Source organism: Canis lupus, chromosome 4 (assembly GCF_011100685.1).
Source record: "Canis lupus familiaris isolate Mischka breed German Shepherd chromosome 4, alternate assembly UU_Cfam_GSD_1.0, whole genome shotgun sequence".
Classification (NCBI taxonomy): Eukaryota; Metazoa; Chordata; class Mammalia; order Carnivora; family Canidae; genus Canis; species Canis lupus.
The window spans coordinates 72,440,504-72,468,412 of NC_049225.1; the positions used below are offsets into that span (position 1 = coordinate 72,440,504).

At 37.6% G+C, this 27,909-nt stretch overlaps 1 protein-coding gene across 16 annotated transcripts in view; it reads left to right on the plus strand.

Annotated features, from left to right (window-relative positions):
• The window catches only part of CPLANE1 (ciliogenesis and planar polarity effector 1), a 137,323-nt gene that overhangs the window by 99,828 nt on the left and 9,586 nt on the right, over positions 1 to 27,909 (plus strand). For 13 of the 16 annotated variants that reach the window (XM_038535284.1, XM_038535289.1, XM_038535288.1 and 10 more), the window contains 6 exons: positions 1,940 to 2,193; positions 5,187 to 5,271; positions 11,140 to 11,301; positions 15,246 to 15,276; positions 15,821 to 15,952; positions 26,900 to 27,065. In XM_038535284.1, the coding sequence (XP_038391212.1) occupies positions 1,940 to 2,193; positions 5,187 to 5,271; positions 11,140 to 11,301; positions 15,246 to 15,276; positions 15,821 to 15,952; positions 26,900 to 27,065 (830 nt within the window). Of the gene's footprint in view, positions 1 to 1,939; positions 2,194 to 5,186; positions 5,272 to 11,139; positions 11,302 to 12,393; positions 12,474 to 15,245; positions 15,277 to 15,820; positions 15,953 to 26,899; positions 27,066 to 27,909 lie in introns of those variants that run through there. The other 3 variants (XR_005358568.1, XR_005358569.1, XM_038535297.1) reach the window with 3 other exon arrangements.

The following is a 27,909-nucleotide window of genomic DNA, read 5'->3' on the forward strand; positions in this document are numbered from 1 at the left end:
GACATCCCCAGATGAGCTAGGGAGGGAGGCAGAGAGGCTGAATGGCATTGTCTATATACTGAAGTGTTTGGACTTTTAAGATGAAGGCATTAGAGAAACACTGAAGAATTTGAGGTGGGAAAGGAACAATTTCAGATTTGTGTTTTGAAAGATCTATGTGGGCGATGGACAAATACGGGTACGAGAAATTAGAGCTAGAGATACTATTCGGAGTCCATTTCTTATGAAAGCCTCGGCTAAGCAATGGTAGTGGCAATGGAGATTTTGGTGGGTAATCATCAATATTTGGTGTTACTTTGGATCTGAAGGAAAGAGAAGAACCTTGAATGACTCTCAGCCTCTGGCTTAGGAACCTGGGTGAATGACAGCGCTATTCACTGAACCAGGGAATCAGGAAGGGGGAGCAAGGTGGAGGGGCAGGGCAATGAGTTTCAGTTGATTCGCTTTTAGGGCAAACTAAATGAGCTATCCAGGACACCGGTGGATTTAAGGGCTGGAGCTCTCAAAGATGCCATGTGAATTTGAGAGTCACCTGTGCATCAGTGACATCACCCAGGGAGGGTGGGTAGAGTGAGAAGTGAACCGAGACTGGCACCCTGCAAGTACTGACAGGTCAGAGGGGTGGGTGGCACAGAAGAATGAGAAGACAACTAAGAAGGAAGAGCAATAGAGAGAGGAAGAGATCCAGAACCCAGAAAAGAATGCATTTAAAAAAGTGTTTCAAATTTGGCACAAGAATCAAGAGTAGAGAGAGTCATTGGCTTTAATATTGGTCTTGGGAAATTTAATGTTAGCCTGAGATTCCATGTGGAGTTGGTAATGGCCTGCAGTGGGCCTAGCTTTTACTGTGTTTCACTGTTGGTTTTCTTTTTTCGTTTTAAGATTTTATTTATTTGTTCATGAGAGACACAGAGAAAGAGAGAGACAGAGACACAGGCAGAGGGAGAAGCAGGCTCTAGGCAGGAGCTTGATGTGGGACTCGATCCCGGGACTCCAGGATTACACCCTGGGCCAATGGTGGCTCTAAACTGCTGAGCCATCCAGGCGTCCCTCACTATTGGTTTTCAAGTAGAGTTTTAAAAAGTCAAAAATAGGGGTGCCCGGGTTTCTTATTCAGTTAAGTGACTGACTCTTGATTTTGGCTCAAGTCATTATCTCAGGGTCATGATCTGAGGGTCCTGAGATCAAGCTCTGTGCCATGTTCTGCTCTCAGCAGGGAGTCTGTTCAAGATTGTCTCTCTCTGCCCCTCTCTCCACGTGCTCTTTCTCAAAATAAATGAATCTTTAAAATAAATAAAAAATATTAAATAAAGTTGCTTTTTGATGAACTGTGTTTTTGTAGCAGAGGGTAAAAGTAACAAACTGCCTTGTATATGGAGTTTTGTGGTAATAGTGATACTGTTATGTATTCTTTGTTTTAAATTTTATTTAAATTCAGTAATTAACATATAGTATATTGGTACTATAATAGGTAGAGGTCAGTGATTCATCCGTCTTATGTAACACCCAGTGCTCATTACATCACGTGCCCTCCTTTTTTTTTTTACGTGCCCTCCTTAATGCCCATCACCCAGTTACCCCATCCTCCTACTAGCGACCCTTAGTTTGTTTCCTATGATTAAGAGTCTCTTATGGTTTATCTCCCTCTCTGATTTCATCTTGTTTTATTTTTTCCTCTCTTCTCCTATGATCTTGTTTTGTTTCTTCAATTCCACATGTGAGTGAGATCATATGATAATTGTCTGTTATAAATTCTTATCTCACAATAGACAGCTCTCAGAAGTCAGGAAGCTGGTGTTTTTTCTGAGTGTATTAAAACAGATTTGGAAGGGAATGTTATGTTGACTTAAAATGAGGTCTTCAAAAAAATTAGTTCATGAGCATCTACTTCTCCCTTAGCTGTAATCAATTCTGATAGATTACCTTTATTAATATTTAGATATGGTGAAGCCAGATTTTCGATTCAAAGAACAGAGCTCAAAATCAGCTGCTGCAGAAGATGATCTGCTGTGGGAGCTACTGCAGGATGTCTCTCCAGCTCGCCCTGTGCGGAGCTCTGCAGCTCGCCGGCTAGAGCATCTCACCTCTAAGCTTCAGGAAATTGATGAACAGCTGTTGGCAATACAGACCATTGCTGAAAACATAGAACAGGATTGCCCCAGATACAGAATGCTAGATCGACATTATGATAAGGTAGCCTGTCTTTATTTTAGATGTTTGTTTGTTACTGAGTTATTAGACTGGTAATATGATGTAATTTTAGACACTTGATTTTTCAAAATAATAGGAAATTTGTTTCTTTTAAAGCTAGGATTTGTCAACCTCAGCATTATTGACATTGGGGCCAGATAATTCTTTGCTATGGAAGACTGTCCTGTGCACTGTAGGCTGTTTGGTAGCATCCGTGATCTCTACCCACTAGCTTTGCTGCAATAATAAAAAAATGACTTCACACATTGCCAGATGTTCTCTGGGGGGCAAAATTGCCCCCAGATGAGAACTACTACCTTAAACTTTTAAGAAGTGGACTGATATTTCCTACCAGGAGAAGATATGTATGAATTACAAAAGAATATGGTTTTAAATGAACCCCGCTCAAATTACATTTTTTTCAGCAAAATTTTTTTGACTTTATAAATACCATTGTCTTTATATTTGGAATTCTCAGTTTCTTTTAAGTATTTTATATAATGGGAATAATAGTCCTTAGATGTTTTCTGTATCCTTAAAAAAGACTCATAAGAAAGAGATTATTTATATGTATTGGTATATCATGGTAGTTACACAAATAGAAAGGAAGTCTCAAATATGAATTAATTATTTTACACAAATTTGGGTTTTTTTAAAGAAAAATTTATATAAAATAAAGATTAAGGAACAAATAAAAATATTTTGAATATGTTAAAGCCTTGTATTATTAGAAAATGCAAATTGGTCTGCAGAATTCCATTGTTGACTTACCTATCAAGTATTCCAGGTTTCTAGCAGGTTGACATTTTAAAAGATGTATTTATTAAGTTTATAATATTTCTTTAATCAACATTTAACACATATAAAAAATTAAGATTAAACATATATGAAATTACAAGGAAAAATAAGAGGTAGGGCTACTACTAAGTAATGATATTATGATGTTTATTTGTTTTCCTTTTTGTTTTTTTAACCCAAACTTAGATCTATCACTTCAGAATGAGTGTTAAGTATTAAAATGATCCTTGGAATTCCTTATTCCAGGGAATCACCTTATGTTCTAGTATATTGAGCATATCTAGAGCCAAATATGTTAACAAATATATCTTATATTTGTAACATTTGTTACAAATATGTAACAAATAGATACTCTAGTAACAAATATGTTACTTACACTTGAATCTGATCTTGATCCTGGCTTGCTCCAGAATCCAAGTCTTTGTCCTTCAGTCAACATTCATTGAGCTTCTGTTACGTGCTGGGCCCTGTGCTAAGTTCGGTCAGGAAAGTCTTAAATATGAGGTGTTGTGAGATTAGTGGGAAATTTGATATATGCTCCTGGAGCTTAGGAGCTAGATTTGGGTTGATGTACAGATTTGAGAGTCTTTAGGAGGAAGTTCAACTCATAATAGGGCCTCACCCAGAAAGAGTACCCTGAATAAGGAGAAAAAGAGGGTAAAGGACAGAATTCTGGGGTGCATGGACTTTTAAAGATGATTCAACAAAGCTTGAGAGGGATCCCTGGGTGGCTCTGCAGTTTAGTGCCTGCCTTCGACCCAGGTTGTGATCCTGAAGACCCAGGATCGAGTCCCATGTCAGGCTCCCTGCATGAAGCCTGCTTCTCCTTCTGCCTGTGTCTCTGCCTCTCTCTCTCTCTCTCTCTCTCTCTCTGTCTCTCATGAATAAATAAAATAAAATCTTAAAAAAAAAAAAACTTGAGAAGGAGCATTCTGAGGTAAAGAGACTCAGGAGAAAGCAAACCAAAGGAAGTTTCAAGAAGGAATTTACACAAATCTGGATCCATCAGATAAGAGGACAGCTGTGCATGTCATGATCTTTTTCAAAATATACATGCCAGCCCAGCGGAATCTGGGGTGGTAGGGTGGGGATGGAGGAAGGGGCAGTCCCTTGGCAAGGGGAAGTGTGTAGATCACATACATGTATTTTGAAAAATTTCCTTAAAATTCTGTTACTGCCCCCCTCTCACCCCAAGCCTTTTAATACTGGAGGATAGGGACTGTGTCTTTTGCTTGGCACATGCCAGGCATTTGATACACGTTTATTTAATGACCATCTTTGCTCTCTCAGTTTTAGATGCTGACAATGATAAAATTACATTTATATAGTAAAGACTTATGCCCAGAACAGTTATTAATAATTGTAGCACAAGTGTGAGAGCTAATTTCAAAGGAAGAGTTCTCATAGGAAGGTTGATCAAACTCCCCAGGTACTTAGTTTGCTAAGGTGACTACTTTGAAGGAAGTAGCACTAATTTAAATGAAAGATTTTGGGATATTGTTTTAAAATGTTCTTATCCTATTATAATGCATACATAAATACAAAGCTTTTGACTTGTTTATTTTAATTAAGAAAACAGACTGTAAGCCTGGAAGAGACAGAGGGGTACTTGTAGACAAGCAATGACTGGAATCTTTGCAGGCCTGTGTTCAAATCCGCATCCTGCCACTACGAAAGTCACTGAGTTTCTCTGGGCCCTGTTTTATCATTTTTAAAATGAAAGTTTTTGTCTGAATGGTAGCTGATGTTTCTCCCCAATCTAAAATTATATGATTCTGTTTTCTTTATGATGCTTCTTAAAAGGTTAAATCTGGGACGCCTGGGTGGCTTAGTGGTTGAGTGTCTGTCTTTGGCTCAGGGAGTGATCCTGGGGTCCTGGGATCAAGTCCCACATCGGGCTCCCTGCATGGAGCCTGCTTCTCCTCTGTCTGTATCTCTGCCTCTTTCTCTCTGTCTCTCATGAATAAATAAATATAATCTTAAAAAAAAAAAAGGTTAAATCATCTAGACTACAAATAAGTAAAAATTTCCTTCTCTTCCTCCATCCCCACATTCAGCCCTTTTGCACTTAATCCTATTTCTTTCACTTGTTACCTTAATATTTAAAATGTACATATTGTGAAATTATTTAACAATATTGGGAAATTATCAAATTATAAAATCTTTTTAGTTATTTTGTTGTGTGTGTTTTTCTACAGGTTGAACCTGTAGATCACGTTGAATTGTCTTCTGGTCCTGAATCTGAAAACACATTGGCTCCAAAAGCCATTGGCATTTCGGAAGGTGTGTTTCTGTGTGTTTGGGGGGAGGGGGTTGGTGCTGGGGACCAAAGCCTTGCTTTGAAAGAATAAGCATCACCCTTTGGGAGCTGTAGAACTAGGAATAGTTTTCTTTTTCTTTTTTTCTTTTTTTTTTATTGGAGTTCAATTTGCCAACATATAGCAAAACACCCAGTGCTCATCCTGCCAAGTGCCTCAGTGCCTATCACCCAGTCACCCCCACCCCCACGCCCACCTCCCCTTCCACTGCTCCTTGTTCATTTCCCGAGTTAGGTGTCTCTCATGTTTTGTCACCCTCACTGATATTTTCACTCATTTTCTCTCCTTTCTCTTTATTCCCTTTCACTAATTTTTATATTCCCCAAATGAATGAGACCATATAGTGTTCTATTCGATTGACTTCTCCGATTGACTTATTTCACTCAGCATAATACCCTCCAGGTCCCTCCACTTCGAAGCAAATGATGGGTATTTGTCGTTTCTAATGGCTGAGTAATATTCCATTGTATACATAGACCACATCTCCTTTATCCATTCATCTTTCGATGGACACCGAGGCTCCTTCCACAGTTTGGCTGTTGTGGACATTGCTGCTAGAAACATCGGGGTGCAGGTGTCCCGGCGTTTCACTGCATCTGTATCTTTGGGGTAGGAATAGTTTTCATTTGTGAGCTGAAGCCTTCAATCCCCTCATTGTTAGATTAGGATTATTTTTGTGAGCATGTGATTGGCTTCCATGCAGGCCACTCCCCCTCCTCCCTGTAGAAGCCAACCTACGGCTCCTGGCGTGGAGTGCACCAGCCGTACACTTGCTGAGGGGTGTGCAGAGCTTGGGGCCCAAGGTTTGCTGTTTGTCCCTGGTCAGCTGTAGAACTGGAATTTTGAGGTTCTGCTTAAATGGCCAAACAGTGGTGAAATAGTTATGGGTTTGCATTTTTTAAAAAGATTTTATTTATTCATGAGAGTCACAGAGAGAGAGAGAGGCAGAGACACAGGCAGAGGGAGAAGCAGGCTCCATCATGCGGGGAGCCAGGATCACACCCTGGGCTGAAGGCTGTGCTCAACCGCCGAGCCGCCCCGCCCGCCCCCCCCCCCCCCCCCCCCCCCCCCCCCCGCATCCTGATGTGTTTGCATTTCTTACTGAAAGAATGAAGTGAGGGTAGTTACTTAAAAAAAAAATCTGCTGTATCTATAGTTGTTTTTTCCCACATTGTCTTTCATTCAGTCTTGTTAGCAATTTAACTCGGGTTTTCTTTTAAAAACAGGCTTTAGTTTGGTTTTGTTTGATTTTCGTTCTCAGAAATTTCTACTCTTAGCTTTACCATTTCTTCTGTGTTTGAGGGCTTAACTGGTTGGCCTTTTCCTTGAAATTCTTCCTTTTTTCCAATACATGTGTTGGAAGCTGAGCGTGTTCCTGCGAGGGCCCAGACGAGCGCTGACGTGCACCATGTTTGGTTTGGTTTTGATCTAAATAGGTTGTGATTTGTATTACGATGTCATCTTTAGCTCATAAAAGGGATTTTTAGCTTCCCAGTATTATGGGGCTTTGGCTATGTTTTTAATTTATTTCCATTTCCATCGCATTAAATCATAATCATCTAATATAATTAATAATGATTATATATATAATATAATCATAATTCATCTAATCAGATGATTGTACAATAATAGCAATTCTTAGATATTTGTTAAATTTTCTTTTGTGGTGTGGTATGTATAATCAGTTTTTGTAAGTGTTTAATTGAAAAGAATATGCATTTTCTATTGGCTTATGGAGGATGTGTGTGTATATGTTATGTATATATATGTGGTATATATGTGTGTATATATGTAGTCAAGCTTTTAAATTGTTCAGATTTTCTATATTCTTTCTGATTTTTTTAGTCTGCTTGATCTATTCATTGCTCAGAAGGGTGCATTAAAAGTTCCCTACAGTGGTTGTGGAATTTTTCCTTGTGATTCTCTTAAATGTTGCATTATATAGTTGAAGCTATGTTATAAAATGATTATGTTCATTATTCTTACTTTTTTTTGTTGAATATTGCCCCTTTTCTCATTAAGTAATGACCCTCATTATCCCCAATGTTTTTAGAACCAGTCAATTTTGTCTAATACTAATTTTTCCCTTAACTGTTTTCTTTTCCGTGGCATATCTTTTTTGATATATTTAATTTTTAAAAAAATTATGATGGAAAATTTCAATAGAAGACAGTATAGTATAATTAACCTTCATGTACCCATTAACCAACTTTAACAATTATCAGTTCATGGTCAATCTTCTTTTATATTTAAATCCACTTACTCCTGTCACCTTTTCCTGGATGATTTTGAAGCAAATCCCAGATAGCATACTATCTACCTATAAATATGTCTAAAAGATAAGGTTTCTTTTTTAAAAACATAGGCAAAATAGTATTATTGCTCCTTTTAAAAAAAAACTTAATATTGTCATGTATCTGATCAGTGTTTCAGTGTCGCCAGCTATCTCATTTTCAAAAATAGCTTATTTTTCTATTCTAGTTGGGAATCTGAGCACCTGGCAATCATTTGATGGCTTATAAGTCTTTTTTAGGATTGCCTGGGTGGCTTAGTGGTTGAGCATCTGCCTTTGGCTCGGGTTGTGATTCCAGAGTCCTGGGATAGAGTCCCACCCTCTGCCTGTGTCTCTGCCTCTCTCTGTGTATCTCTCATGAATAAATAAATAGAATCTTTAAAAAAAAAAGAGTTTCTTTTAACTTCTTGTACCTCCTGTCTCTTTTTTCCCTTGCAATTTATTTGTTGAAGAAACATGGATGTTTGTCCTGAAGTGTCTTTCAGAGTCTGGATTTTGCTAATTGAGTCTCTATGGGGTTATTTAAGATGTTTCTCTCCCCCGCTATATTTTCTGTAAGTTAGATATTCTTTTATTTTCAGGCTGAGTGATTATGTTGTAGTGTGTCCAGGATAGATAGAACCAGATTTCATTTTTTAAAATAGATAATTTGTATGTCTTAATCATCAAATATAATTATATTACATATATTGTCGTTTTTGTACTTCCTATTTACTATGGGGTTTTTTCTTTATTTTTGACTTTTCCTTTCCTTCTGTTGGATTGAATTTTCTGTATTCTTTCTCTTCCTTTCTATTGGTTCAGAAATTACACATTCTACTTTTAACTTTTTAGTGATTATACTTGAATTTTCAACATTCATAGTTGAATTAAAATTTAAGGCAAATATATTTATCTCCCAGGTAATATAAGGATTTTAGAGCTTTTAACACTGATATACTCCCTCCCATCTTCCCTGATAATTGTTTTCTAGTATTTTAGATCTACTTTGTTTTCAACTCTCCCATTTAGTCTCCTGTGTCTTTTCGGTTAACACTTACTAGAACCAATCAGCATGTTTTCTGCCTTCAGTTGCTTCTTTTTTAAAAAATCTGTAACAAATGTAAATGTGTGAACAATAAATATACAAAACCAAGACATAAGTTTCATGAAATAATACTGTTATTGCCTGAGATGCACTCTGGCAACATTTTTTAATTCTCTGGTATTGTTGCTCACAATTGCTTTTTGCATCTGCTTTCTTGAGGATTGCCTCCTTGTTTTATTAGTTCTTCCATCAAGAGCCTATGAGTGGTAAAGTCTCCTAGTCTTTGAAAGTATCTTTAATTTTATTACATTTTGTTAGTGATGGCTTACAGATAAGGACAGAATTCTAAATTGATGCTCATTTTTCCCTCAGCATTTTAAAGGATACTGTTCCGTTATCTACTGACATCTTTAATTGCTCAACTTATACTAGTGTCTGTCTAGTTATTCTTTCATCTCTGATTGCTTTTAAAATTTTCTCTTTGTTTTTGGTTTATTTTATATTTTTGATACAAGTGTGTCTCAGTGTATATATATTTTTTAAATTTATTTTTTAAGAGATTTTTTTTTTTTAATTTAGAGAGAGAGAGAAAGTGTGTGGGGGTGGAGGGGCAGAAGAAGAGGGAGACAGAGAATCCTGAGGTGGGGCTCAATCTTACAACCCTGAGATCACGACCTGACCCAGAATCAAGTGTCAGAGGCTCAACAGACTGAACTACCCAGGGGCCCCCAGTATGTATATTTTTAAAATTTATTCTAAATGAGAGTAGGGGGGCATCTGGGTGGCTCAGTGGTTGAGCATATACCTTTGGCTCAGTTCATGATCCTGGGGTCCTGGGATCGAGTTCCGATTCAGGCGCCCTGCAGGAAGCCTGCTTCTCCCTCTGCCTCTCTCTATGTGTCTTTCATGAATAAATAAATAAATAAAATATTTTAAATAAATAAATGAGAGTAGGAATGATTATTACTGTTGGTTATTTTTCATTCATTTCTTTTGGAGTATTGCTTCCTCTCCATTCTTTCTATTGTTTTTTAAAACACCTATTAGAGCTATGTTGGACCTTCTCACTTTATTCCCTGTCTCTTAACTAATTATTGCCACCTTTTTATCTCTCAGTGATGTACTTAGGGTGATGTTCTCAGATCTGTCTTTATGTTTTCTAATTTTCTCTTTTGTTGTATCTTTGCTATTGGATTTAAAATTTTTTAAACTATATTCTTAATGTCTAGAAGTTTTGTTTCTTTTTCAAATCTATCTGTGTGCTGGATGTACTGTCCTATTTTATTATGGTTTCTTTGCCTTCTTTTATCTATTTAATGATTTTATTTTTTTATTTTTCTTTCTTTATTTTTTATTTTTTTTATTTAATGATTTTAGCAATATTTTATGCCCTTTCAGATTGTTTTACTTCATGTATTTATATTCTCCATTGTCAGATATGCACACTGCTCTCTTTTGTGGTGGTTTCTTTGTGCAATTAAATATTTTTTTAATCCTGAACTTATCTTTAGGAGAGTTGTGTTGATTTTTATATGTTTATCATTGAAGTGGTTTTGTATTTGCTTCTTGGGATCTACTGAAGTAGAAAAATTTGGGGGACAAATTTTTATATACATTTCTTGGCTTGTAGTTGCTGTACTACATAGTATAAATTCAGATCCCATACCTGTTTGTGGCACAGCAGAGGTTTTTATTTCTCACAGTTGACTTATTTTTCTCCCATCCACTCTTTAGATAGAAAATTTCTTTGCTCTTCTCCAAGGTTTCTTTTATCCTCATTTTCTGGATAGAGCTGTCCTTCAATGCTCTAGGTCATATGAAGGTAGCTCAGTTCTTTCCCTGCAGATGGCAGAAACCACATTTCCTTTCTGTATGAACTGTCCCAGCATCATTGCCCATATGTTGCCCAGCTTTGATTACTTTTTATTTTCTGGCACCAGGCAATTTCTTTATTTACAGGGCTTGGTTGCATATTAATCTGTTTTTTAAAATGTAGCATTTCTTCTCTGTTTTTATTTTTAAAATTCAGAAACAGTTTTTATTTATTATTTTTTTAGATTTTACTTATTTATTCATGAGAGACACACAGAGAGAGAGAGAGAGAGAGGCAGAGACACAAGCAGAGGGAGAAGCAGGCTCCATGCAGGGAGCCTGACATGGGACTCGATGCCAGGTCTCCAGGAACACACCCTGGGCTGAAGGCTGCGCTAAACCGCTGAACCACCTGGGCTGCCCTCTTCTCTGTTTTTATAACAGGATATGAACCTGTCTACTTCAGCTCACGTGCCATGTTTCCTGAATCTGATAATAAATTTAATAGTTTTTTTTTTTTTTTTACTATGAGGGAGGTTAAATTTTTAAATATCATATTAAATTATTTCATTATACAGTAGAAAGTTATCAAAATAATATATCATAAACTTCTGATATATCTGTTGCCATGTCAGAGTGTTAACTAAGTATCTTTTTTTCCCCATGTGCTTTTTTTCCTCTACTGTTTTACCTTGGATCAGTACATTTCCAGACTCATATGAATAAGGAGGCTCCAAGTGACAGAGAGACTTCAGAAGCTGAATTTTCAGTAACAGAAACTCATTCTAGTCAGAAAACCTGTGTGTTTCCTTCTGCTGATTCGGCTGTCAGCCTTTTCAGTGACCAGAATACAACTTCTCCTGGTATTGTTCTTCACTTTTTTCATTTATACTCTTGTTTTCCAGTACTCTTACTGAAGATTATTTATTGGGAACACAGTTGTGAAGGATTTGTGAAGCCATTTTGCAATATTTATAAATTTCAGGGGAAGTTAAAAATTGTGCCATTTACTTGAAGAACCAAATTGTCTTGTCATCTTCCTAAGATATTGCAAGCATGTATCTTTATCTCTAATAAGATATATGACTAGGTATCTCTAAGTTATTTTAATAACTTATTAATGTTAAATATATAGCAACTGGAATTACTATACTGTCTGATTTTTACAAAAATTGAGAAATTCAAACTGGCTGATATTGAGAACCTGGAGTTTTAATTAGGAAAACAAAATAACAGCTGTAGTTTATTGAGAGTCTGTTTGTGTCCCAGATAATGCTGTTTTATGTGTGTTAGGTCTAACCTGCAAGGTGGGTGCCATGATCATTCCCATTGTACAGTGAAGAATATTGAGACTTAGAAAAGTTTGGTGCTGCTTTTCATTCATTATATTTGGAGCTGGCAATTAAAAATGCTCTTCTGTAGTCCTAATGAATACATTTTGCCATATGAATGATAGGTCCTTATAAATACAACACTTGGGCTACTGCCAATGGCTTTGAAGTGGTTTTTTCTCCCTCAGCTATTGATGGTCATAAATGATGGATTTACTGAGTGTTTACAGTATGTTTTATTATTAAAGTAGTATAAGCAGGAAAAAATGCTATTTTTAAATGGCATAGCTGTTTTAAATGGCATAGCTTTAAATGGCATATGTCATAAATGGCACATTAAATTGTGCCATTTAATTGTTTGGAATTAAAACAGCTGGCTTTAAGTGTTGTAATTTTCTTTCCTCTAAGTTCTTCCTGGATTCCATTTGTATGGGGCTGATCATTTCCACGTCACAGAGTTGTGAGGATTGAGTGTTATATATAGGAACCTGTTTGATTCCTGTGGATTCTCTGCCATCTGTAGCTTTTGTATTGACTCTTCTGGGGAAGAGTTAACAAATGAGGTCAAAGAGGTTGTAGATGGTTCTGATGGATCTGAGAAGTGTACTCTCCATTTTATGTCAGGGAATCATTGGAGCATTCTGAACAGAGAAGGGGAATGAGGAAGTCTTGAGGAAGACCAGAATGGAGGCATCGATCATTTAGTGAGTTGTTAAATTCGTCTGACCTGATCAGGGCCTGGGCAGTGTTGTGGGAAAGCAGGAGACATGCTGAAGGCAACTGATGTCACTCACTGACTAAGTGGATGAAAGAGGAGGAGGAGGAGAAACTGAATGGTTATTTTGTGTTATCACACTGTGGGAGCAACGATATCCTAGCTCTGAGGTTGGCCTCTAGAGTACCTCACGACCAAATGTAACAGTGTAAGGTGATGTTGGGGTATGTAAAATGGCCATATTTGGCACCCAGTTTTTGACAGCAAGTGGAGCTTGATGAGAGGTTTAAGCTTGAAAAACAGATATAAGAGCCTTTTACCTAATTATATAGCCAAGGTTTAGTGCATCTATTCTCAGCAAGAAATACAGAAGAAGTGAAAATCCCTTTGGCTACTCTCTGGAGCCTGTGAAATGACATCCTTGAGAGAGTACAGAGCCTCCCTATGAGGGAGATGGACAAGTGGAGTTTGGTGAGAGATTTTTAAGAAAAAGTGAATGGCTATTAGAATGTCATGAATAAAGATTGAATTTGTTAAGGACTTTGGGGACTTTCAGGTAATATCAAGAGTAGAAGAAGGCTGTTTGGGGACAAAGACAGGCTCAAGAGGCTGTACTGATAGACTACTTAACAATTCTGACAGTAAAAAGAAGTAGAAAAATAAGAGAAATGAAGTCAAAGATCATATCAAGATGGGGATAAAGACCACTCTAAAATGTTTAAAGGAAGAAGAAAAGAAAGGAGTAGGAAAAGTAAGATTGAAAGTATTCGTTCAGGGATGTAATAGTTTCCTTTTTTAAAAAAGATTTTGTTTATCTATTAGAGAGAGAGAGAGAGATTAATTAAGAACAGGGAGTGGGGAGGTGAAGGAGCGGCAAGCTTCCTGCTTGCAGGGAGCCCAGCATGGGACTCCATTCCAGGATCCCAGGATCATGATCTGAGCACAAGGCAGACACTTAAGGAACTGAACCACCCAGGCGCCCCCTGTAGTAGCTTCTTAAATTAGGATGCAAGATAAGAAAGGATGTCTCCTGCCTTGGAGACAGTTACACATGCACGTCTCCAAATTCTCTAATAAGAGATTACTTCAGAGTCAGACGAGAATTACTCCACTGGCTTCCCTGGGTCCCCACCTCATGAATGTAGATCAAGGACCAACTGTCAATAAATGGCATAACACATCTAAAGATGGATAATTATTTTTCTCTAGTATTCAATGTCTACTGTAAATTAAAAAGGAAATCAAATTATTATTTTTTAGAGTACAGAATTTAGACACCCTAATGGATGTTTTCTTTTCTAAAGATGGCATCTTAGAAAGATGGATAGTCATTCTCTTCCTTCTGGTGCTCAAAAAAGATACCCTCTTTTGAATTGCCTTCTATTTCTTAGCTGATTCTTGTGAGTGTTCTTAACAGTGGCAAATAATTTATTCACTGAGGATGGATTTAATTTTCGGTAATAGCCACAAGATTTCCAGAGGCATCTCTGATAAGTGGAGTAGATAATAAGGCTGAGTGTCATTGTTTGGAATTAAAAAGAAGGAATTGTGATTTTGAAGGAATAAAGCCGATCTATTGTGTTTGGTAAATTGTAATGGCAGCCCCAAAGGAAGAGTTCCAAAAATGGATTGAAAATGAAGTAAGAAAAAAAAATAAAGTAAGGATCCAGTCTTCCTGTGTAACTACTGTTAAAGGTAGTTATTTGGATACACCACTTTTCTGTCCTTTGATAAAAAGAATCAGAAAAGAAATTTCATTTCTTAGCAATCAGACCTTTTTATATCTGATTACTCTATACCTACATCATTACCATTTTTTTTCATTTAGTAATTGAGGGTTTTCTTAATAATTCAATTTAAAGGGTCCCTGGCTAGCTCAGTTGGTGAAGCATGTGACTCTTGATCTCATGGTTGTGGCTTTGAGCCCCATATTGAGTAAGGAGATTACTTAAAATTTTTAAAAAAATCTTTAAAAAAATAGTTAAACTTAATTAATTGCTATTAAAGCCTCACAAATGCCCCAACTCTGAGTACAAAAATAATGTAAAGTCTTTATTTGAGGATTAATAAATTAAACCAAACAACATGTGCTTAGGAAAGTAAAATAAATACTAAAAACATATAGATGTGTAAGTTTTGGGGCAGGGTGGATTTATTTAAGAGAATCTCAACAATAAAATGTTTTTGAGAAGAGATATCAGAATACTTTCCCCCATAGTAACTCAATTCTCTTTGAGTATTAAACATATAAAAAATGAGTAGATTAGGTGTTTTGCTCTAAAGACATGTAGTTAATATTGGACAAGGTTTAAAAATTATTCTTTAGGTCCTTTTCTTCCAAGTAATGTCTTCTTGGAATTAAATTAGATATTTTCCCAAATGTATTACTTTAGGATCATTAGAGCATTTTTGTTTTTTGGGTTTTTTGTTTTGCTTTGTTTTAGTAAATTAACTTCAGTATTTTAAACTGTGTACTAAGCAAAGGAGGACTGTACTTCCTAAAGCATACTTCCTCTTCAAGTGTACTTCCTATCCTACTTCAGATAAAAAGTAATAATCTGAAGATGCAGAGTATTCACTACCAAATAGCATATTTAAAAGGAGGGTAAATAGGCTACATACATAAATATATCTTTAAACCTATTTGGAGGTTTAAAAAATAGTGCAATTTCTGGTTATATAATTTCTAAATCAGGTTAATAGATGAAAGTAGAAAAAAATTATCCTAAATTTTTATTAATAATGTTTCTTTTCTTTTAAGGTGTGAATAACAGTGATGATTTATTTGAGAGGTAAATATATTAAGAATTAATTCACAGTTTTACTTAAGGTTGGGTGTAAACTGTGTGTTTTGGAAATTTTATTGTTCATGTGTATGTGAGCTACTACACTACATATTTTTTTTTTGTAGACTCAAAGGAATTAATTCTCATTGGGAATGGAGTGTTTTAAGAAGCTAAGGATTGCTTTACTATGTCCTTTGCTCTTTTAGCATAAGTAATTAGAATTCAGTAGACTGGATTTGCTATATCTTTTACTGTGTGTGTATTCAGCAGGCAGGACAGGTGGAGGTTATCTCCTGAGCCTTATGTTTGCTTTTTTAAGAGCACGTAAGAAGTCATGAATAACTGATGATTAGACTTTTGTGCTGAGGATTACTGGAAAGTTTAAGGAACAACATTAGATCTGTGTTTATCATCTTTGTGTTCATTTATGCTCATAGAGGATATAGCTTTATATGTTCATTTTTTAAAGTTTACATGTTCATTTCTGCTTAATGTAATCACATTGTATATATACTGACTTATATTTCTCAAATTGCATTTGAAAATGAAGCGTTTCAGTAGATCCATTCCAGATGACTGGATTAACTGATATTGCAGACATTATTGAGGACCTTATAACAAAAGATGGAGTTTCCAGTGAGGAGCTTGGTTTAACAGAACAACAAGCTAGGAATATCTCCAGGTAATCCGTGAATAATTCATGTTAACCCACTTAAAATGTTTATGGTTCAGGAATATTCAAAATTGGCCATTTTTTAACGTGATTTTTATGAAAGAAATACAAAACTTAGTTTTTTTTTCTTCATAAATACTTTCTGTGATGTTTATTCAGGTTGTGTCTCTCCTCCCCTTCCCCAACAGTAGACAGACTGATGTATTTAATACAGCAGCACATCTGTATCCTGGGAGTTATCCCAAAGTCTCATCATTTTATTTTTATTGTCATTTTTATATATTTTTTAATTTATCGTGAGATTTTTAAAAATTTCAGTATAGTTAACATACATTGTTATATTAGGTTCAGGTGTACAATATAGTTATTCACCAGTTTTGTACATTAATCAGTGTTCATCAAGACAAGTGTACTCCTAATCCCCATCACCTATTTAGCTCATCCTCCCACCCACCTCCCCTCTGGTAACCATCTGTTCTCTATAGTAAAGAGTCTGTTTTTGGTTTTCTCTTATTTTTTTTCTTTGTTTTACTTCTTTTATCCCACATATGAGTGAAATCATGTGGTATTTGTCTTTCCCTGACTTATTTCTCTTAGCATTATACTCGCCAGCTCCATCCATGCTGTTGCAAATGGCAAGATTTCATTCATTTTTATGGCTGAGTAATATTCTATGGTACATACAGACCACTTTTTTATCCATTCATCTATCAGTAAGCACCTGAGGTACTTTCCTAATTGGCTATTGTAAATAATGCTTCAATATACGTTGGGGTGCATACATCCCTTTGAATGAATATTTTTATATTCTTTGGGTAAATACCTAGTAGTGGAATTACTGGGTCATAGGATAGTTTTATTTTTAATTTTTTGAGGAACTTCCCTACTGTTTTCCAGACAAACTGGCTGCCCCAGTTTGCATTCCCACCAACAGCACACAAGGATTCCTTTCTCTTCGTATCCTCACCAAAACTTGTTTCTTGTGTTTTTTATTTTAGCCATTCTGACACATATGAGATGACATCTCATTGTGGTTTTGATTTGCATTTTCCTGATGATGAATGATGTTGAGCATCTTTTCATGTGTCTGTTGGCCATTTGGAGAAATGTCTGTGTGTTCTGCCCATTTTTTTTTTTTTTTTTTTTTTTTTTTAATGATAGTCACACAGAGAGAGAGAGAGAGGCAGAGACATAGGCAGAGGGAGAAGCAGACTCCATGCACCGGGAGCCCGACGTGGGATTCGATCCCGGGTCTCCAGGATCGCGCCCTGGGCTAAAGGCAGGCGCTAAACCTCTGCGCCACCCAGGGATCCCCTCTGCCCATTTTTAAATTGGATTTTCTGGCTTTTTTGGTGTTAAGTTGTGTAAGTTCTTTTGTGTGTGTGTGTGTGGGGGGTGTAAGTTCTTAATATATTTTGGATACTAACCCTTAACCAGATATGTCATTGCAAATATGTTCTCCCATTCAGTAGGTTCTCTTTTAGTTTTGTTGGTGGTTTCCTTTGCTGTGCAGAAGCTTTGATTTTGATGTAGTCTCAATACTTTATTTTTTGCTTTTGTTAACCTTGTCTCAGAAGACCTGTAGAAAAATGTTGCTACAACCAATGTCAGAGAAGTTACTGCTGGTGCTCTCTTCTAGAATTTGTATGGTTTCAGGTCTCACATTTGGGTCCCTAATCCATTTTGAATTTATTTTTCTGTGTGGTGTAAGAAAGTGGTCCAGTTTCATTCTCTTGCATATTGCTGTCTAGTTTTCCCAGTACCATTTGTTGATGTGACCATCTTTTCTCATTGTATATTCTTTTCTCCTTTGCCAATGATTAATTGACCATATAATAGTGTGTTTATTTCTGGGCTCTCTGTTCTGTTCCATTGAGCTATGTGGCTGGTTTTTTGTGTTTTTTTTTCTTTTTTTTTTTTTTTAATGTGGCTGTTTTTGCAGCAATACCATACTCTTTTGATTACTATAGCATTGTAGTATATCTTGAAATCTGGGATTGTGGTAACTGCCACCTTTGTACTTTTTCAAGATTGCTTTAGCTACTTGGGGTCTTTTGTGGTTCCATACACATTGTGGGGTTATTTGTGAAAAATTCTGTTGGCATTTTGATAGGGATTGCATTAAGTCTGTAGATTGCTTTGGGTAGTAGGGACATTTTAACAGTATTTGATCTCCCAATCCATGAACATGGAATATCTTTCCGTTCGTTTGTGTCATCTTTAATTTCTTTCATCAGTGTTTTATAGTTTTCAGAGTACAGATCTTTCACTTCCTTTTCACTTTCTTTTCTTTCTTTTCTTTTCTTTTCTTTTCTGATTATGTGGCTAGGACATCTGGCAGTATGTTGAATGTAAGTGATGAGAGTGGACATCCTTGTCTTGTCCTGATCTTAGGGGAAAAGCTCTCAAGTTTTTACCATTGAGTATGACATAAGCTGTGGGTTTTTCATATATGGTCTTTATTACGTTGAGGTATATTCCCTCTAAACCTACTTCATTGAAGGTTTTTATCATAAATGGATGTTGAATTTTGTCAAATGCTTTTTCTCCATGTATTGGAATGATCATATAGTTCTTTTAATCCTTTCTCTTGTTGGTGTGATGTATTACATTTGATTGATTTGCAAACACTGAACCACTCTTTCATTCTTGGAATAGATCCCACTTAATTGTGGTGAATTATTTTTTTAAGATATTGTTGAACTTAGTTTGCTAATATTTTGTTGAGGATTTTTGTATCTGTGTTCATCAGAGATGTTGGCCTGTAGTTCTCTCTTTTTTTAAAGATTTATTTATTTATTATTTGAGAGATTGAGAAGAAAGCACATGGAGAGGAGGGGCAGAGGCAGAGAGAGAATCTCAAATAGATTCCCTGCTGATTACAGAGCCCAGCACAGGACTCAGTCTCACAGCCCCAAGATCATGACCTGAGCTGAAATCAAGAGTCAGATGCTTAACCAGCTGAGCCACCCAGGTGCCCCAGTAGTTCTCCTTTTTTTGTAGTGTCTTTATCTGGTTTTGGTATCAAGGTAATGGTGGCCTCATAGAATTAATTTGGAAGCTTTCTTTTCTTTTCTATTTTTTTTGGAATAGTTCGAGAAGAATTGATAATTAACTCTTCTCTACATACTTGGTAGAATTCATCTGTGAAGCCATCTGGTCCTGGACTTTTGTTTTTTGGATGTTTTTTGATTATGGATTCAATTTCATTGCTGATAACCAGTCTGTTCAAATTTTCTCTTTCTTCCTGTTTCAGTTTTGAGAGGTTAGATGTTTCTAGGAATTCTTCCATTTCATATAGGTTGTTCAAATGTAGGCATATAATTTTCCATAATAGTCTCTTACTGTGGTGTTGTTATTTCTTCTCTTTCATTTCTGATTTTGTTTGAGTTCTCTCTCTCTCTCTCTCTCTCTCTTGTTTTTTGGATGAGTCTGGCTAAAGGTTTATCATTTTTAAAAATCTTTTCAAAGGTTGAGCTTCTGGTTTCATTGATCTGTTCTCTTGGCTTTTTAGTTTCCGTTTCATTTATTTCTGCTCTAATCTTTGTTACTTCCTTCCTTCTACAGGTTTTGGGTTTTGTTTGTTCTTTTTCTAGCTACTTTAGGTATAAGGTTAGGTTATTTGAAATTTATCTTGCTTTTTGAGGCAGGCTTGTATTGCTATAAACTTCCATCTTAGAACAGCTTTTACTGCATCCCAAAGATTTTGGACCATTGTCTTTTCAGTTTCATATGTCTCCATGTATTTTTAATTTCTTCTTTGATTTTTTTGTTGACCCATTCATTGTTCCAAAGTGTGTTTTTAACCTCCATGTATTTATACTCTTTCCAGATTATTTTTATGGTTGATTTCTAGTTTCATAGTGTTGTGGTCAGAAAAGTTGCATGGTATGACTTTGATCTTTTTGAATTTGCTAAGACTTGTTTTGTGGCCCAATATGTTATCTATTCTGGAGAATTTTCCATGTGCACTTGAAAAGAATGTGCATTTTGCTGTTTTAGGATGGAATGTTCTGAATATATCTTGTTAGATCCATCTGGTCCAGTGTCATTCAGAGCCACTGCTTCCTTGTTGATTTTCTGTTTGGATGATCTATCTACTGATGTAAATGGGATGTCAAAGTCCCCTACTATTATTGATTATTACTGATAATTTCCTTTATGTTTGCTATTAACTGCTTTATGTATTTGGGTGCTCCCCTGCTCCATGCTCCCATGTTGGGTGCATAAATATTTACAATTGTTATATCTTCTTGTTGAATTCTTCCCTTTATGATTATGTGGTGTCCTTCTTTGTCTCTTGCTACAGTCTTTTAAAGTCTGTTTTGCCTGGTATAAGTATTGCTACCCCAGCTTTCTTTTCACTTCCCTTTTTATGATAAATGCTTCTCCATCCCTCGACTTTGAGTCTGCATGTGTTGTGTCTTAGGTCTGAAATGAGTCTCTTGTAGGCAGCATATAGATGGGTCTTGCTTTTTTTTATCTATTCTGTCACCTTATATCTTTTGATTGGAGCATTTAGTTCATTTATATTCAAAGTAGAGGTGCCTGGGTCGCTCAGTTGGTTAAGTGTCTGTCTTTGGCTCAGGTCGTGATCTCAGGGTTCTGGGATCAAGCCCCTCCTAGGGCTCCCTGCTTAGCAGAGAGCCTGCTTCTCCCTCTCACTCTGCTGTGCCCCTGCTTGTGCACTCTGTCTCTCTTTGTCAAATAAATAAATATAATCTTTTAAAAAAAGAACAAAGTAGAGGCACCTGGGTGGCTCAGTGGTTGAGCGTCTGCCTTCAACTCAGGTCCTGGTCTCAGAATCCTGGGATCGAGTCCTGCATCGGGTTCCCCACAGGGAGCCTGCTTCTCCCTCTGCTTGTGCCTCTGCCTCTCTCTGTGTGTCTCTCATGAATAAATAAATAGATAATTTAAAAAAAACAAAGTAATTATTCATAGGTATGTACTTATTACCATTTTGTTATTTGTTTTATGATTATTTGTGCTGCTTCTGTTTCTTCTCTTGCTCTCTTTTCTCATGGTTTGCTGGCTTTCTTCCTCCCCCCCTTTTTTTTCTTTCATTTTTCTTCTCCCCCCCCCCCCCCGCCCTGCTGGCTTTCTTTAGTGATATACTTGGATTCCTTTCTCTGTCTTTTGCATATCTGTTATCAGTTTTTATTTGTGGTTACCATTCAGTTTGTATATGACATATTATGCATATAGTAGTCTATATTAAGTTGATGGGCACTTAAGTTTGAACCCATTCTTTACTCTTCTCCTCACCTCCCATGTTTTAGGTGTATGGTATCATGCTTCACATCCTTTTGAGAGTTCCTTGACTGATTTTTATACATACTTTTTTTTATTAAGATTTATTTATTTATTCATAAGAGAGAGAGAGAGGCAGAGACATAGGCAGAGAGAGAAGCAGGCTCCTTGCTGAGAGCCTGATGTGGGACTCGATCCCCAGATGCCGGGATCATGCCCTGAGCCAAAGGCAGATGCTCAACCACTGAGCCACCCAGGGGTCCCTATACATACTTATTTTTATTCTTTTTGCACTTTCTCCTTTTCTTACTCCTATTTGTGATTTTTCCTTTCCACTCAAAGAGTCCCTTTTGGGGGCACCTAGGTGGCTCGGTCAGTTAAGTGCCTGCCTTCAGCTCAGGTCATGATCCCAGGCCCCTGGGGTTGAGCCCCACATCAGGCTTCCTGCTGAGCAGGGAGGCTGCTTGTCCTTCTCCTTCTGCCTGCCACTCCCTCTACTTGTGCTCTCGCTCTCTTTCTCTCTCTCTCTCTCTCTCTCTGTCAAGTAAATAAAATATTTTTTTAAAAAAGAACCCCCTTTGACATTTCTTATAGGGTTGTTTTAGTGGTCATGAATTTTTTAAAACTTGTATCTGGGAAACTCTTTTTTGTCTTTCCTATTCTGAATGATAGCTTTGCAGGATAGAGTATTCTTGGATGCAGGTTTTTTCCTTTCTGCACTTTGAATATATCATTCCACTTCTGTCCTGCCCAGTTTCTACTGAGAAATCAGCTGATTGCCTTATGAAATCTCCCTTGTATGTAACTGTTTTCTTTTGCTCCTTTTAAAATTCTCTATCACTAATTTTTTTGCCATTTTAATTAACATGTGTCTTGGTATGGACCTCCTTGATTTTGTTGGGGGATTTCTGTGTCTACTGGATCTGAATTTTAGTTTCCCTACCCAGATTTGAGAAGTTTTCAGATATTATTTTCTTGAAATAAATTTTCTCCCTTTGCTCTGTCTTCTCCTTCTGGGATCCTTATAATGCAAATGTTATTGCACTTAATGGTGTTGCTGGGGCACTATTTTTATTTTGTATTATTTTTCTCATCTGTTCAGCTTGATTGCTTTCCATTACTCTGTCCTCCAAGTTTTGATCCATTTTCCTGCTTCTTATAGTCTACTATTCATTCCATCTAGTGTGTTTTTAATTTCATTTATATTGTTATTTATCTCTGATTGGTTCTTCTTTATGTTTTCTATCTCTTTGTTAAGGGTCTCACTGATGTCCTTCACTTTTTTTCCAGTGAGCTATAACCACTACTTTAAGTTCTCTTTAAGTCATATTACTATGTCTATTTCACCTAGGTTTCTTTCTGTGATTTTTGTCCTGGTCTTTCTTTGGAACACATTCCTCTGCCTCTTCATTTTGTCTAACTCTTTGTAACTCTTTTTCTGTGTCAGAGAAGTCATCTACATCTCCTGCCCTTGAAAGCAGTGGCCTTATGAAGAAGAGGTCTTATAGTGCCCTGCAGTGCAGTGTCCCCTAATTACTAGAACCTGGCACACTTCAGGGGTGTCTCCTCTGTGTATTGCATGTACCCTGATGTTGTGGCTGAGTCACTTTTTCTCTCAGCCCAGTTGTGTGTAATGGCTTTCTTTGCCTATTGTGGACAAGATGTGGTCCCTGGGTTCTTAGTGAGCCAGTCTGGGGGTCACCTTGGGCTTGAGTTGAGCTGGACCAGGTGTTTGCCAGAGATGCAGTAGCCGTGAAGTGCAGTGTGTTGTCCCCAGAGAAGCTTTTGTTGGTGGGCAGAGCTTGTAGTCAGACCAGATGTCTGCTTCCACCTGACTGCTGAGGCTATGGTCTGATAGTTATATGTCGTTATTTCTCCCTCCCTGGGGCAGGAGTCACTTTAGAGTGGTGTTGGCTCCTGTTGGAGCTGCTTGTATACTGCCAGGCTGTGGCACAGCTTTGGTTGGGCTCTGGCAAAGAGCACATTGGAGGAGGTGAGTCCATAGGAGAGTGGGGTGGGATGTGCCATGTTATCATGATTTGAGTGGGTTTGCTGTTGGAGGAGAGTTGGAGTCCTGGCTGGAGGGGATGGGCCTGCAGGAAAATATGGGGGCTTGTGCACTGTTAGCAAGTTAGATAGAGTCAGTGTTGTGCAGGTCCAGCATGTGTCCCTGTGTCTAGGCTCAGGGCAGGGAACAGAAATGGTGTCTCTCAGCTCTTTAGTTCTTGGAGAAGTTTCCCAAAGATCCAGCACATGGTGTGAGGTTAGCAAACAAACCTCCCTCCCATATGCCCTGGCATTTTTCAAATGCTGCTTCTATGTTGTATCCTGCAGGGCTGTCTCTTGTGCTTTCTCTTTAAGGGCAGAGACTCAGTTTCCTTTCTCCCTCCAGGCTTTTCCAGAGCTGAGCCTGCTGATTTTTAAAGTTCTAGGTTTTAAGTCCTGCTGATTATAAGAACTTGCAAAATTCAGGCCCTTTGGTTTTCAAAGCCAAATGCTATGGGGATTCATCTTTCCTGTGTGGGCTCCTCAGTGTGAGGATCTGTTTCTCTCTCCTCTCCATGCCCACAGCGTCCCTCCCAGCAGCAAACAGTCCTGTGGTTCCACTTAGCCCCCGACCGTGTCTCCACCCTTCCTGCCCTCTTTGATATGGCATCTTCTCTACATTTAGCTGTGGAGTTTGTTCTTCTAGTCTTTGATCATTTTCTGGGTTATTTTCACTGATACGAGTGTTACCTAGTCATATCCATGGGATGAGATGAGCTTAGGGTTCTCCTACTCTACCATCTTCCCTGGAAGTTCTCATCATTTTAAGTACCACATAATTTAATCCTTTCTTTTTAGAAGTAATTAATGATTTATTTTTAAGATTTTATTTATCCATTTGTTTTTAGAGAGGTTGAGAGAGCGTGTATATGCATGCATGCATACAAGTTGGGGGGTGGGTAGAGGAGGGAGAGGGACAAGCAGACTCTACATTGAGTGCAGAGCTGATTTGGGGTTGGATATCATGACCTTGAGATCATTACCTGAGCTGAAATCAAGACTCAGCCCCTTCCGACTAAGCCACGGAGGCACCCAATTAAAGACTTCATCCACAGTATTTACCCTAAATATTAATCCTTAGAATACATATTAAATAGTCTTTTCTTGGAATATTAGGTTAAAATGTTTTTCCTTGCAACCTGTCCTGATCCAAGAACTGGTTACTAATAGGATAAAGTCTGGCTCTCCTCCTAATGCTTCCTTGAGATACATATACCTCCTGACTTGTTTATATTAGTTAACCTTATGAATGTTATGAATATTTCATCAATAATGTATCATGTCAGGAATTAGGATAAAGACAGGTTTGTACTATTGAATGGAGATAGAAATATAAAAAGAGTGATATAAGACCAAATTATGTCAGTGTGCAATGAGAGCTTGCAGGGAGAGTCCGTCAAAGGCATCAGCTTCACTAGTTACAGTATTTGAGCTGTATTTCAAAGGACCAATAGAAATTTGTGTTCCTTATAAACAGTAGAAAGGGTATTCAAGGCAGCAAGAATATAAAATGCAAAGGAGTGATGATCAGATGTGGACCAGGAGTTAGGTGTGACTGGAGTTTATGCCTTGGAATGAGAGAGAGGGACTGGCTAGGTGTGCTGGTTATAGATTGGAGGCCAAAGGCATCTATTCCTTATCTACAAATAGTAAGGGGATCAACAAAGAAATGGGAGCCAACTGGAGGTCTTACTTCAGTAGTCTCAAGTTGAAGGACCTCAGAATAGAGAGCGTAGGGTAGTAATCATGAGTAAACCTGAAGGCTGTCAGGAGGAAGTGAGAACGATTTTCTATTTGGATGACTGAGTTGATGGTGATTTCTTTGGCAAGATAGAGAATGTAGTTTCAGATACGTTATAGGGTGCCAGGAGAATATAATCAGTTAGTAATATTCATTGGCACATCCAAGAAGCAAATACCAAAATGAGATTTAGGTGAGCAAGAGATTTATTTGGAGAAATACTTGTGAGGGAGAAAGGGGCAGGAGCCAGAGAAAGTTGGGGCAGCTGTCAGACTGCAGGGCCAGTGTAGATCTGATCCTGTGTTAGGGGTCTCCAGGAGATCACTTAGGTTCGCTGATTGGCTGGGAGGACTTACAAAATTCATGACTTAATTTATTACAGCAAGATAATTCAAAGCAAAACCAGCAAGTGGAAAAGAGTGCATGTAGTGAATTCGGAGGGAAACCAGGCAAGGGTCTCAAGAATCCTAGTGCAGTCCCAACAGGACACTGTTCCTCCAGCAGCAGGTTATGACAGCATCTGTGAGATAATGTCCACCATGGAGGCTCATTTAGAGATTCAGTGCCCAGAGTTTTTCTTGGGGGCTAGTTGGGTAGGCAGCCTCTGCCTGGCAGATACCAAATCCAGATTTCCAGAAGGAAAAGCAGGTTATCAGTACAAACCACATCACTTGTACCTGTGACCTTCCACTTGGGATGATGTTCTCGTATGCTGGGTGCTTTGGTACCCCCCAAATCCCTATCTCACACTACGTGTTTTCTTAGACCACTATCAGTACTACTTGTGTCAGTTCATATCATCTGAGAAGCAGAAACCAAGATAGGATTAGATGTGCAAGACAGGGATCCCTGGGTGGCGCAGTGGTTTGGCGCCTGCCTTTGGCCCAGGGCGCGATCCTGGAGACCCGGGATCGAATCCCACGTCGGGCTCCCGGTGCATGGAGCCTGCTTCTCCCTCTGCCTGTGTCTCTGCCTCTCTCTCTCTCTCTCTCTCTGTGTGTGTGTGATTATCATAAATAAATAAAAATTTACAAAAAAAAATTTTATAGATGTGCAAGACAATTATTGGGAGAAAGGCCTATGAAGGGAAAGGTGGAAAATCACAGAAGTAGAGGAACACATCAGACCAGAAGGGGGAGGGGAGAGGGTTGAGTAAGTGGAATGTTAAGAGTACAGTGTTCTAGGAAAATTTCAGCTGGGTCAATGGTGAGATATCATGCCAACACTGCCCCCCCAGAAGAGTCCTGTGTCTTGCAGGAATGAGCCAGCCATACTATGCCTGCCATGCTCAGGCATTAGCTCAGGTCAGCCCGTGGGAAGTATGGCATGAGCATGAATGTGAGGCTAGATCCACAAGGGCAGCTGTTTAGAAGTCATCTCTGTAGTAGAAGTTTTGGAAGCGATTGAGCTAGTCCAGGAATAGATGATTGGTAAAGAAGTAAAAAACAACCTTTCAAGACATTAATATGGAAGTGGTGAGCAGAGAAGTAGCCAATGTAGGAGCCTACAGAGTGTTTTCAGTTAGAAGACTCATGTAGGAAAGAGTTCAACACAGGAAAAAAGAGCCAATTATATTAAATGCTTTAGAGAAATCCAGTAGGATGAAGAGGCTTTTGGTGAGTTTTCTGAGATCATTTTCAATGGATTTCAGGGTACAGGTTGGAGCAAGTTGATAGAGATAATGCACATATACTACTTTTCGAGAATGGGAAAAATCTTTCCAAATAGGGGCACCTAGCTGGCTCAGTCGGCGGCATGTGTGACTCTTGACCTCAGGGTTGTGAGTTCAAGCTCCATGTTGGGTGTAGAAATTACTTTTAAAAAATCCCTTTCCAAATAAATAGCATTTAGTTGTGATTCTACTTATATCCATAAAAAAATGTAAAATCAAGTGATGCCTTGACTGTTATATTTCTCAGTGTTCAGCATTCTTCTGGTAGACGAACACAAAGAACGGAGAAGGAAAGAAGAGAAATTCAGGTGTGGATGAAAAGAAAACGCAAGGAAAGAATGGCAGAGTACTTAAACCAGCTGGCAGAAAAGAGAGGGCGAGAACATGACCCTTTCTGCCCGAGGAGCAATCCAGTAAGTATGCAGTATCAGGGGCAAAGGAATTAGCACAGAATGTGTGCAGTTTTTCTTTAGCAAATATTCAGGAAAAGGATTAACATAATTTGGATACATTTTTTTATTAGACAGAAATGTCACCAGTTTTGCTTGTCAGAAAATGTTAATTACCTTAATAAAATATAGCAAGGTATTCTACAAACCATGTTCTAGAAGTTGAACTATCTTAAATACTTTCCCTTCCCAGGCTAATTACGGCTGTAGCTAATTTTAACCCAGTGAAGATGTTGAGTAATTGGTGACCAGTTAGAGCTATTCCCTTAATTTTCAGTGAGAGTCAATGGCAATTAAACACTGACTGTGTGTGTAATAAAAATTCTGTATCCATAAGTTATCTACAAAAAATAAAGAGTATGGTCCAGTCACGTACCAAGGGTACAATTGTGCGTGTGTGTGCATGCACACGCGCACTGCCCTTTAAAAACTGTCAACAAAAAATAAAAAAATAAAAAAATAAAAATAAATAAATAAATAAAAAATAAATAAAAAAATAAAAACTGTCAACATTTGTTCACTGAGCCCTGACTGTGGACGTCACCATGGCTAGGTCAGAAACAGTTTTCTTCAGAAGGTGAAATAAAGCAATGTTATTTTGATAATCACATTACTATGAAAATTACATTTGGATTATACATAGTTTATCTTTTATTTTGTAATTTGAAATAAAATATAATAGTACTTAATTTTTTTCAGCATCATTAGGGAAACATGTTCTATAAAAGCGAGTTTTCCAGATAAGGTGGTCACAGTAAAGCACCAAATGGTGCAAAGTAGGTGAACTCTTACATAAATTGTACACTAT